This window comes from Gambusia affinis, linkage group LG15 (assembly GCF_019740435.1).
Source record: "Gambusia affinis linkage group LG15, SWU_Gaff_1.0, whole genome shotgun sequence".
NCBI classification, from domain to species: Eukaryota; Metazoa; Chordata; class Actinopteri; order Cyprinodontiformes; family Poeciliidae; genus Gambusia; species Gambusia affinis.
Window position 1 is genome coordinate 16,706,261 of NC_057882.1, and position 12,852 is coordinate 16,719,112.

Here is a 12,852-nt window from a genome sequence, read left to right on the forward strand (position 1 = left end):
GCTAAAAATGCTCAGAGAAATTACCTGAATGAGTTGCTAATCAGCAGAGCTGTTCCTCATTGGCCACTGGATGATCAGAAACCAAACAACCTCTGTATTCAAAGGTTTTCAGATTGTGGTAACAAAAACACATTGATGCTGAAAACGTCCAAGTCCAATCATTTTGAATCCTCTTACTATGCTTTATTACAACATAATACGTTTAGAGAAACTGGGGTCAGCAAAACTCAGTATAAATAGGTCAAAGGGCCACAAAAAATGGAGGTCAGAAGTCAGCCACAAAGATCTGATTTGTGCATCTGTATCAAAAGCATTGAGTCATATTCATAGCAAATCTGACCTCAAATACCTCTGTTTGAAAAAGGAAAAAAAAAGTTTAATACTTTAGAATATGAAAGCTGTGAAAGTGAAGTTCTTAGAGAGAGAGAAAAAAAAAATCCGACTGATCAATTTTTACCTATCTGAGTGGCAGCTGGCAGCTCACTCATAATCCTGCGTGTGATGCGTAGACATTCACCACCCAGCCAAAAATAAACTGATCAGATTATTTTAGAAAACGGCTGTCCGATACAGTGATGTCATGGCTTACAGTAGGAGGAGGCAGCATTTCACTTGACATTGGTACTGTATGCTGCTGTTCTTATAGTGTTGTCGGGTAAACATGCTACTAGGAAAAGATTTTAAGGAGTTCATTAGTTTAAAAAGCTGCGTTTAAAGCAGTATTTCTTACATTCGTAGGAATGTTTACACAGAAAACATAAAAGTCACATCTCTGACTAATAGAACAAACATGGAATGTATACATGATGCCTGATCGGAGTAAATCAGCTGGATTGAAATGCAATTATGTTTCATTACCTACGTTGCCTCGTTACCTTTTTCTTGTATTAAGCATAAAACAGACTAATAGGCATAATGTCTTGAGTAGTAATCCTTTAATGTGAGGCCCTTTGCTCTGCTGAAGCACCATGTTGGCAGACAACACAGCTTTTCTAGCCAATGTGCTTTACGGAAAGTAATCAGCTCACCTGAAGGCTTTCATCCTCCTTCACCAGGTCCTTCTGGGGGAACAAGTCCTTGGCCTTGATGTACTCCAGACTGGGAGGCCCCTCTTCACCCTGGTAAATGCACAGCAATGAATGTAATACTAGCATTCCCAGTGACAGCAAAAAATGACAGTGAAAACAAAGACCAAAGCAAAAACGCCACCACAATGGCAGCAGGTTCAAATATTAAGACTAACCAATCTGAGTTTAACGCTCTTTTCCAAAAAGAATGGGGATAGATGAATCTTTACATTATGCAAAGCTGGCAGAGACGGACTCCAAGTACATTTACACAGGCGTTAAATACTAATGTCCCACACACTTACGTCTCATTTAATACAAACAAAAAAAAAATCCTGTCTAATTCTCATTCCTTTTCACACTCAGGGTTTCCCCCAGTGTATTATAAGCCTGGCGGGCCACCAGGCTTTACTTGTGCCCCCAATGGCTACATATTTAAATCTTTTTAAAATGTTTGCATTTTTAAGACTTTATAGTTGGTGTTCAGGTATTAATCTTCCAATCTTTCAGTAACACATTATTATCAAGTGATATTTTAAAATTTTCTGTCAACTTTAACCATTTTTTAAACTCAAAAACACGACGGACAGACGTTCCCCTGCTTCAGCACACCTGATTTCAATTGATTGCCGCTGAACAGGCTTTTGTTGAACTGCAATCCTCTGAATCAAGTTGTTAAAGCAGGGAACCATCTAAATCATGCAAGGCAGTGAGCCCTGAGGATCAGGGCTGGGGAAATACTGTTCTACTTTGTGTTTGTGTCACATAAAATCTCTATTTAACAAATTTGCTGCAACATGACTAAATGTAAAAAGAATCAAGGATATGAATACCTTGTTTGCATACCGTAAATGTGAAGCGTTACGTCACGCAGGTTAAAAAAATCCTCTAGCTATCCGGTTATAACTGGCATTGTCCGTACCTTTTGCTTATTGTGTGGTTTAATTAGATGCTTGGAGCTTTTAGATAATGGTCACTATCAGCAAGGCTGTTCTTTTGCAAGGTTTGACATCATCAAAGGCTTTCCTTTTTCATTTGGTGTCATTGTGTTGTCATGGGATGCAGTATCTTTGAAAATAAAAGCACAAAGCAAGGACTCTCGTTCTGGTGGCATGAAGGAATTGCAAAGATGTGGTCCCGCCTGCATTGGCGCAGCAGTCAAAGTGGGTAAACATGTTCACTGTATGCTCAAATGAATCTAATTACAGTATAAAGATGAACTTCCTGGAAGTCTTATGTAACTCTTGTCAGTGAATTAAAAGAAAATAAAGGCCCAATGCAGGTGCTTCAGTGCAATCACTTTATTCTCTCCAAGGATTTAAAGTGTGACCTGATAAGTGTTCATTCAGCCTCACTAGTACCCTTGGCTGCTAAGGACGGCGCTGACTGGTTTCTTTTGTTCTTCCCCTTTTCTCCCGTCTGCCTCCACTTGAAGAATTGCAGGCTAATTTTAGTAACCCATCCATTACGTTGGGCATGAACCTCATAAGCCTGGATCGCTTTTTGGATTCATCAGCTGCCAGGAGTGTTTTGGTCTTGTATTTTTAGATGATTATGTCCATAAAGTGACAATTTCTTTTTTCAGTCCTACGCACTCTACAACTAAATTCAGTAAAAATATAGAAAACATTGGGACTCGGCATTTTTATTCATAATTCAGATAAAAACCCCTATGTTTAAACTGAGCTCTAAACAATAAAAGGGAAGAAACCTTACCTAAAAAGATTACCTTTGTGTCATCAGTCACATGTGGGGTACCACCAGGCTCAATCCTGGGTCCCCTCCTATTTAATAGCTACATGCTCTCATTAGCGCAGGTTATAATAATGAAGAAATGCCTTGCTGCTGAAATGTACTATACAAATAAAATGTGATTGATTGATTGATTCCAATCAGCTCTGACCAGTTTGGCTTCTTCGTGGGGAGTGTTCATTGGGGGTGATGTCCAGTGTTCTTGAAGAAGCAGCTTTCAGATGATTTTGATGACAAAATGTAATGTTTATTACATTTGTGTATCATAATTAGTTACTTTTACGGCACAAAGCCTTGTTTCTGAAATGTGCTGATTTTACTTTTCCTGTAGGTGAAATTGCTGGGCTGGTTAAAAACGCCAAGAAAATAAAAGGAGAAAAAAACCCCAACATCGATTAAACGTTTTTCTCTTATTTTGATAAGTATTTGGAAGCAGCTGTTTAACGTCACACAACTGAGGCAAGGGCAAATCCTGGCTTTTACTGAAAACACTTTAATGAAGACTTTGTCCTCTGACAGGTGAGCCCTGGAGAGACTTGTCTGTAAACTTGATCTAGACTTAGGGAGTTAACAGAAAGCAGGAGTGTCAACTCTTGATGGAGCGTCCTCTGCTCCTTTTATGCTGTAACTGATGACCTACTATGGGTGTGGGAGAGATTAAAGCCATAAGTCACTACATGCAGTAAAAACGTAACTAAACAAAGCAATCTTTCTGCCACATCTACATAATATATTTTACTAAACGGTCATGCAGACGGCAGCTTATGGAGGCGGGTGCCAAGGCTGTGCCACACAGACGTTTACACTTCCTGAAACATACTGCAAAGTTAAGTGCCTTCTGACATTACTGATGGCTCCATTGACTCTAAACACCGCCCTTATGTTCTCTATAAAACTAGGCTTCCGTTTTTAGGGAAGATGCATTCAAGGTGAAGGAGACGTTGGGAGTTTTGTTCTGGTTAAATGCTGCAGCGTTTTAATCCTGGAGGGCAGAAACATTAGAGAAGCTAAGAGTTTGGATCCTAAGCTATTAGAATATGTAGCTTATTCCCCATTCACAACTGTGTCTCTTATCGCCGTTTATTGAGGATTTTTATCAACATTTTTACCAAGCATGCCCTGATAAATTGGCCCCGATTTCCTCACTTCTGGGAGATCAGTGATCGGCTGATACTTAAATGTAAAACCGATCTAATCTACCTCTGCAAAGATCTGATAATCAGCTACCGTCCCATTTTTGTCTGCTGTGAGATTCGACTGACTGACAGACCGACCCGGGTCGCAGTAACCCGCCAGGTTACTACGATTAATAACAACCATATGACTAATTCAATTCCTATTCATGATAACTCAGAATCAGAAGTTCAGCTTACTATTGCTCTGAATGTTGTCCAAATTGTCCAATTTGTTTGGCTTCTCACAACTGCAGTTATACTTTAGGTTTATAAACTCAGAAATGACTTGTGAATGAAACCGTTTATAGAAGCTGCTGCTCTATAAACAGTAGAGCAAGATGTCCCCTCTGCTCCTAAAATAAATAGTTAATGACCGCTCACAACTAGGAGCCTAGAAAAAATATTCTGAATGCTGTTTGTAAATCTTATTTCATTAAAAATATGAAAAGAATTTAGGAAAAATTCAACATGCCATCAGTAGGTCAAAGGTTCACAAAACCCAGACTGGAAATAAGCAACTAAATTCTAGCAAAGTTTTTTACTAGGAAAATTATTTGAGAATACAGGTGAAAAAGAAAAAACCCCAAAATCAATTACCATTTTAACTTCAGTTCAAGATTGGTGTGAAAACCTCTTATTTAAGCTTTTCTCCACTCTGATTATGACCTTTGACTTACGTAGGCCTACAGCAGACTGCTGCGCCTCATCAGTATTTCAGCCAGTGGTGACAGTGGCCATCAGTCAGGAGCATCCTCAGAGATTCAGGCCATTACAGGCAGATCTCAGGGCTCACCTGTTCCCGCAATCTACACGCATGTTTGCTTTACCAGAAAGGTTTGCTTTAATCTCACCCCAAGGAAATCAATGCTCATCAGTTCAGAAGAACATCCATGTGGTTCTTCCAGCAATCAGAGCGACACATCCAGTGTTAATAAGCCACAAGCTCCCTTGGCTCTAGTATGTTTTCTGCTGAGCCACACTACAGAGCTTGGCACCTGCTGCTGAATTATGATATGGAGCAACCCTGACCATGCATTTTGGTGAGAGCCCTGCTGGAACACGGCGTACTTTAAAGACACAAGCAGACGGAAACCAGACACCACTCCAGATGAAACGGTTACCTAGACAAGGTAATTTGGCAGTAGGGCTGAGCTTTTATCGTATCGTTTAGCTTTTATTGGGATAAATTTCCTATAAGAATTTTCATTCATAGTCGTCAAGAAAAGTTTCAATTAAAGGTGTATTATATTACATATTTGTTGAAATTGTAACAGTTGTGACAGCATAAGACAGATTACCTGTGATAAAAAATAAATCAAGCTCCTCTGCCTTCTCCCAGTGCCGACTAGAAACAACTAATAGGAGTCGGGAGGCGGATCTTAGCACTGTTAGTCATGCTTGTGTAAGCACTGCTCATCACTCTCCCACTCAACTCTCTGCTAAGCTACTACGTCTTCCCGGTAGCAGCTGCCGTGAATGCTAAAGCTAGTTATAATGGCCACCGATGATGGCAGGTAACGGTAAGATGTCTCTCTGCCATACACAGGATTGATTGACAGCGCTAAGAACCTTCCTCCTGGTTCTAATTGGTTATTTTTCACTGGGAACGGTGGATTTCTTCAGATAGCAATAGCAGCACTTTGTGGAGGAACTCTATCTTTGTATCAGATTATTTGTCTCATATTTCACCGTCACAATACGGTGACCATTTTAACAAATGTGTAGCTTTTATTTTATACACAAGTTGCATAGAGCAGCTTTAAGGATTTATTTTAAAAACAAAACTGTCTATGCTGTCATGATTGATATTTTTTTAAAATTATTTTAATCGTCTGCAGGTTCAATAAGATTATCAATAAATGTCAATAAACTTGAATAAATGCAGTTACTGCGTGCAGTTCGGTGGCACAAATCACACTTTTTTGTGTGACTGGTGTCCTAAATAAGAATCTTACATATGGGAACATTTTTCAAGAGGAGTTTATGTTAGTGGGGCTATTACTGCTGTGTCATGCAGTCAATGCCATCCAGGTACATTAAAAACGAAGTAATAAATAGTCCTTATCTCTTATCGTCACAATAGTGCCACAAAATATTGTGATAAAACTACGTCCACATCGTCCACTCCTATTTGGCAAGACCGCAGAAAAAAAGGATTGGCAAACTAAAAGGACACATGATTGTAGCTGTGTTTATTACACTGAAGCTAAACTACAAGAATCTGGAGATTTTCAGCATCCTCATACCTTTTTAAAGCGAGCACAGCTGTTCAAACTCTGCACTCCTAAACAAACACATGCAGCACACAGCTCTGTTTTAGTTTATTCCTCCCTAGAGGGCTGCAGATAAAGTGGCTTACAGTAGATTAAGGGGAAACAGGGATGCTCCGACTTCACACAAAAAGATGGGAGCACAGCTTGTCCTGCGGCCGGCGGTGTTTTTGCTTCGTCACTGCTGTGAGCCAAAACGCCCTCCCTAACCTCTGTCTGAGCAGCGCTTGGAAAGCTGCAGACGACAGCCGTGTCGCGCGCGAGCCTCTATGCGTTACAGTTATAACCGCCGCTTTGCATGTCGTGATAACACGCAGAACAGCAGCAGTCAGCGTGGCGGCAGACGAGATGCCGTGACGAGGCGAAGTAATGGCGTCTGTGTTTTTATTGACTTGCGATTCGAACTGATCTGATGACGGCGTATGAGAAACGGAGGAGGGAAAACCTCTGCTCACGTTTAACTAAATAAAAACAAAAACCATCGGGGAGTTCGGGACGTTGCAGAGGTAGGATAGTTGGAGGAGACAGAGAAGAACTGGCACACATATCACTAATAGGTGTCTGGTTGCCATGGCTACAACCAGCACTTTTTTAGAGGCCGAGTCCCTCAGTGTAGCTTTTGAATAAAAATAAATAAATAAATAAAAAAAATACTTTGCCGGATTATTTACTTAATCTGGCTTTGTCCCAGAGTTGTGCAGATTAGAGGAGCACAAAGCAAAGGTGACCTCTTGAATTTTTTGTGGCAGCATGTCGTCAAATATCTGATGTTAACTGTGAACTGATGGATCATTTTAAATGAGGGATACAGGAGTTGGCAATGAAGTTGTAAATATTTAAAAGAGCTTTAAATAGATTTCCAGGTACCTGCAGCAGTGATGTGAGGAGGGCTGTATGATGTCAATACAAGGAGAACAGCAGTAACGTTGGTGAATATTCCAAAAGCAATTTTGATTGTAATCAATTCATTTTAGAGATGAAATAGTCGTCAACTAATTTAGTAAACAAATAAACATTAAAATGGAGTATACAGACTATGAAATATAGCGTTTGCTGAACACGCTGAGAGCAGTAATTAAGCCAAAACTGTGTAAAAAAACAACACACATTTTGAATTCAAGATTAAAAAGAAACTCCGTCTAAAAATATGTTCTACACAGAAATCCTCAGTAACATAGTTTTAGCTTCATCTGGTTGAAATGATTTATATTAGGCACCTTTTGCTGTCCATATATTCACTGGATAATCTAAAAAAAATAGGTGAAAATAGAGAAAAGAGCTTTTCACCTGCATTTCTTTAGCTACAGATGCATCCTTTGCTACAAATAATCAATAGCCGTACACTAAGAAGCATGATTATTACATTTTAGGAAATAAAATGTCATTACTTATTTTTATTTCCATCTTTTAATATATATCTAATAATGTATGAAAAGACATAAGTGGTTAAATGAAAAATCTGCAGAATGATTTTCTTATATGAACAGATTGGCAAACTAATAATTTCAATTATTTGCAACTAAAATAATTGTTAATTGCAGGGAAAAAAAGCAAAAAAGAGCTTGTAGAGCAGTGATAATTTGTTGCCTTTTAACAATAGTAGAAAAAAAATATTTTGGGGTTTTAAATAAAAGCTATTAAATTATACCACACATTTTTATTTAACTTTATATTGTGGCAGCATGAAGCTGTGATATTTTCCTCATGGTTATTATTCTGTTTCAGTCTCGCATTGGTCCAAACAGTCAGTTCAACATATCCTGTATCTCAAGATGTGACGGGTGCAAACAGAGATGGAATGCCATAACTGTTCTTTTATTTTTAAAAAAAACAACAACAAAAAACTATGGATTCAGATGCATCGGATCCGACAACATTCTTACATTAAGTTCAAGATGAAACGATGGCAGAACCTGATGAAGCTCTCCCATCATACTCCTCTGTTTTCTCCCCCCATCCTCTGTGGCCAGATTAATATTTCATAGAACATCATGTTCTAAACAATCAATCCCATTTTGTGGGATAACTTGGCCATCCTCCAAAAACTACTGAGAAAATTATACAGGAATAGGTTGGTCTGAAAGACAGCAAAGTTAATATTTTCATACTATTGATAAATATACACTCATGGGAGTCAGAAAGCTAAATTGCTAAAATACATTTATTGCATTCAGTAAACTGCAAACCCTGATTATTATATAATTCAAACATTTCCGTGGCAACAGCTGTATCAAAATACAGATTGCTCCTTCAAACATTTAGGGTAAGAGATAGGTTGCTCTTTGGAGCTCTGTGGTTCTCTGATAGGATGACATCTGTGCACCAAGTCATGCCTGCATTGCAATTCAATCGGCAAGTCTTTTCTTGGTAGTTGAGAGTAGAACTGTATATCGAGTGTAACTTCTGGTGCAGAGGGGATTATTTAGCTTCAAGATGAGCCGTGTAACAGCTTCACAGTGGAAGACCCCGACTGACCAGGCTACAATGAAACAGAGCATCTTTAGGACTAAACAAAGCAGGCTCTCTGGTCCAACATCAGTGTCTGACCTCACTGATATGCTTCTGGAGGAATGGTCAAAACAAAACTAGGGCTGCAGCTAAATGTTTTCATCTATTGATTAATCTATTATTCCGACAATTAATCAATTAATTTTCTTATTCAAATCTTTTGAAATTCCATATTACAAATACATTAAAAGATGCAAACAATTAAATTCCTTTTCAAGTAACAAAATAAGTATTTTATTGCCTAAAATGCAATAACAGTAATCCTTAAATGAATGCTTGATTATTTTTGGCAAAGGATGCATCTGCAACTACAAAAATCCAACATGTGAAAAGCTCAGCCCATGATGCTCAACTTATCAATGCAGTGTAGGGCTGATCGATTGACTATTTTTTGGATTAACTGATCCAAAAAGGAAAAGGTGCTTAACAGGAGATTTTTTTTTTTTTTTTAACCAGGTGACGCTAAAACTATGCCACCTGAGGCGCTTTGCGTCTAAAATATTTACAAAGATCTGTTTTTGTTTTGTTTTCATCTTAGATGCACAAATGTATATTTTTTTTGGTACAGTTTTGGCATAATTACTGCTGTGAGTATGCTGTTCTTTCAGCAAATAGCATTTTTTGAGTCTGTATACACCAGTTAATGATTAATTGATTCAACCATTATTTTGATTCCTCGCGATTAATCCGGTTAATCATTTCAGCCGTACAGAAAAACTAAACCTTCCTGTAAGAGTTGAATTTTGCATGAGGTGGCAAGACATAAAAACTTGTAGATTTGTGTGTTTATGAAGGCAAATGAGCAAATACTTACAATACAATATTATCATTTTGGTAGAATATAAGAAACTGTGAGCGCTCCTGAGCCGTCCCTGCTGCATGCCTGTAAACTCTTCATGCAAGCTGAAGAAGAGTTATGATTATGTACAACTGGGATCACAGGTAGGAAAATAGTGCAAGAAATAACACTTATAAGCCATCTCCAAAAAGCTTTTGGTTTTGCTTGATTCGTTTAGCTAGCATGAATAATTTGATCATAGACATGGAAAAATCTAAATCAATTCAATTAGGCGTTGTGGCTCCATTTGGTGAGATCAACATATTGCACATGGAGCAGGCACAGAAGCTGGTTTGTTTGCCCTTCACTGATGGATGGCGACAAGAATGGAGGTGATTAAAACTCTGCAGCCCTTCTTCCGACGGAGAAGACTGACAAGCCTGGGATCCATTTAGGTAACCGAGGACGTAGATACTAAATTATACAGACAGTGACGCAAAAGAAGAAGTGCCGACTCAGCCGCGCCACAGACATGTTTAAGACTGATCATAAATTGTGTAATGACTGGCTGCATTTTTTTTTTTAAAGAAAACAACAGAAGGGAAACGGCACACTGCAGCTTCATCTATCTGACTTTATCAAATGTTTTCTCAGAAATTAAAGTTGGAATACAAATCATCTCCAAACAACATCGTCCAATCAAAACACAAAGTAATGCGATTTAAAGTTTCTGTGTACAAAGTGAGTGGAAGATTCCCTGATCTTCAAAAGGACAAACAGAATTTACTTTTCATTCTTATTTTTCAGGGATATTTGAACAGTTTGGTGCAAAAACCTTGAAAATTTTGAGGGCGTCTGGCCATCTGTATGAGAAACACTTCAGGGTTCAGTTGCAAATTTGAATAAAAAAAACAAAACAGAACTGCTCTGCCATTGAAAGTCGATTCTTTTATCATGGCTTCAAGAATCAAAACAATGACAATCCAACCTCATGTTTACTGTAGAGGTCCTCTTGTAATATTCTAACTAATTTTGCTTTCAAAACATACTTTCAGATCCCACTGTAGTCAAAAAGCTCAATTTCAATTTAGTTTCTTAAGTGATTTTTTTTTAGAACTGTAGAGCCTTCAAAAATATTCACACCTATTAAACATTTTCATATTTTGTCATGTTAAAAGAAAAAAAGAAAACACAAAGTAGAGCATTTTGTTAAGAGGGAGGAAAACAACATTCCGAGGATGTAAATTTAACCACCAACATATAGTCGCCCCCCATGTGTTGGTGGGGATACTTTTCTTCACTGAGGAGAGGAAATCTCATGAGCGTTGGGTGGGACGTTGAGTGCAGACAAATACAGGAAAATCCTTGAACTAGACCAATCAGACGTTGCAGAGGACTTGAACCTGGAGCGAAGGTTCAACCTCGAGTAGGGGAAAGACGGCGCTACGATGAAAACAAACACCTGCAGCTGTAATTGTGGTTAAAGCTGACTCTACAAAGTATTGTACCAGTGTGGCTGAATAGAAATCCAAGCCACACTTTTCAGATGTTATCCCATTTCTGAACACTAACTTTCTCTCCATTTTTACACATGAAGTATTTTGTCTTGGTCTATCACCAACTAGTTTGTGATAATCAAATAAGCTGTTGCATGTCCTGGTTATGATTTGACTAAAATTTAAGGATTAAGTTTTAGATTTTAATGACTGTTGACATGCCTTTGAAAAACTTGTCACTATGTTCCAGATTCCACATGTTGGCATATTAGCACACCTTCAGGATGCCTCAGAACTCACTGAGCAACAGAACATCAACCTAAGTTAAACTTTATATTTACTTTGCTTTATTTCTATACATTTTTACAAAAGTTCAGAAGCTTTAGAGATTAAAATTCCAACATATTTTTCTTGTGAAACCTCTGAGTCACAAGATGCTTGTTCTGCTTTATCCTTTTATTACATTATCCTTTGAAGAGCATAACATGGGATTAGGTAAGAAGGAAAACACTGAGGCCCTAAATGGCGAGTTAAACAGCAGACTAGCTGAAAGTTACAACAGTCAATGAAGTGCAAACGAAGAAGCATCATCTTATTCAGCTCCACAGACGTGCGGTCACACTGTCCTACGTGGAAACTGAGATTTGACCTTTCTCTAGCTCCACCTTGACATTCAACAACAGAAGCACACCTGCTCCACATCAGTCTTCCTTATTTCCTCCAGAGAAACCAGCTCTAGCCCTCCACCGCAGCTAGCGTGGCACATCTTGTTCTCACTCTGGGCACAAACACTTTGAACCCGACCTTCTCCGGACCAAACCTCGCATACTTAAAAGTATGCCAAAGTAGTTATTTATCATCTCCTTGTTAACAACACACGTACATTAGCTAAAGTTGGTGTTAGTTAATAACTGTAGCACTCATGTTGATAAATCCCTTCCCCCTTTGGTGAGAAGGCAGGCATGAACACACACAGGTGGTGAGGTGAGATGGAGGGGGGGAGGAGCAGGAATACACACCCACTGTAATCTGAACTAGGACAACAATGAACACAATAACATGAGAGTGAACTTACAAAGCAGTTGAGCATGGAGCAGGACACCCTTGCTGCGAGGCTCATGTCGAGGAAAAGCAAGACTGTGCCTGAAAGACGAGCAGCGCGACTGCAGCACGAGGAGCCGGCGTGACCATCCTTCTCCCAGCCGCCCCGGCCCCCCTCGAACTCGTGTACCCCCAGCCACCTTTAGCAGGTTTCTCTCTACTCAAGATGTGCTAGAGGATGACAAGCTGGTGTCATTTAGGATCCCAAACCCCAGTCCTCTCCCCCCACCACTCCAGAGAGGGGAGAGGGAGCGTGCCGGCGTCTGAAGACGGTCCCTGTTGCACGGCTGAGAAAAGGAGGATAGTCCATGAAAGGTACAATGAGGAGCTGCAGTCCAACGGAGCCGGTGAGCTAAAAAACTGTGGGAAGAGCTGAAAAGCACCGCAGATGGAGTAACGGAGGGGGGAATAAATGGGAGAAAGGAAGACGGAGGAAACTGCCTGATGCTAAGCTCCACCCCTCCGCATGTGCATCAACCTCTCTCTCTCCATTTGACACGCTCGCATCTCTCCTCCTGTATCCCTTTAATCTCGCACTCCTCCCCCCGCTAGCTTCTTACAGGAATACGGTTCTCGCTAAGCAAGCAGCGTAAGCAGGAGGGCCAGGGAAAGCTGCCGCGCACGTGCTATCTGACAACTGCAGTGTGCTGCGCCCTCCTCGAAGCTGCACGCGGGGTACATTCGCAGCGGTTTGACGAATGCGCC

The 12,852-nt window shown here is 39.7% G+C and overlaps 1 protein-coding gene across 5 annotated transcripts in view; it reads right to left on the reverse strand.

Moving 5' to 3' along the window:
• The window catches only part of mtmr4 (myotubularin related protein 4), a 47,854-nt gene that overhangs the window by 22,908 nt on the left and 12,094 nt on the right, over window positions 1–12,852 (reverse strand). For 4 of the 5 annotated variants that reach the window (XM_044141399.1, XM_044141401.1, XM_044141400.1 and 1 more), the window contains exon 3: window positions 1,029–1,118. In XM_044141399.1, coding sequence (XP_043997334.1) covers window positions 1,029–1,118 — 90 coding nt within the window. Of the gene's footprint in view, window positions 1–1,028; window positions 1,119–12,121; window positions 12,673–12,852 lie in introns of those variants that run through there. The other variant, XM_044141398.1, reaches the window with a different exon arrangement.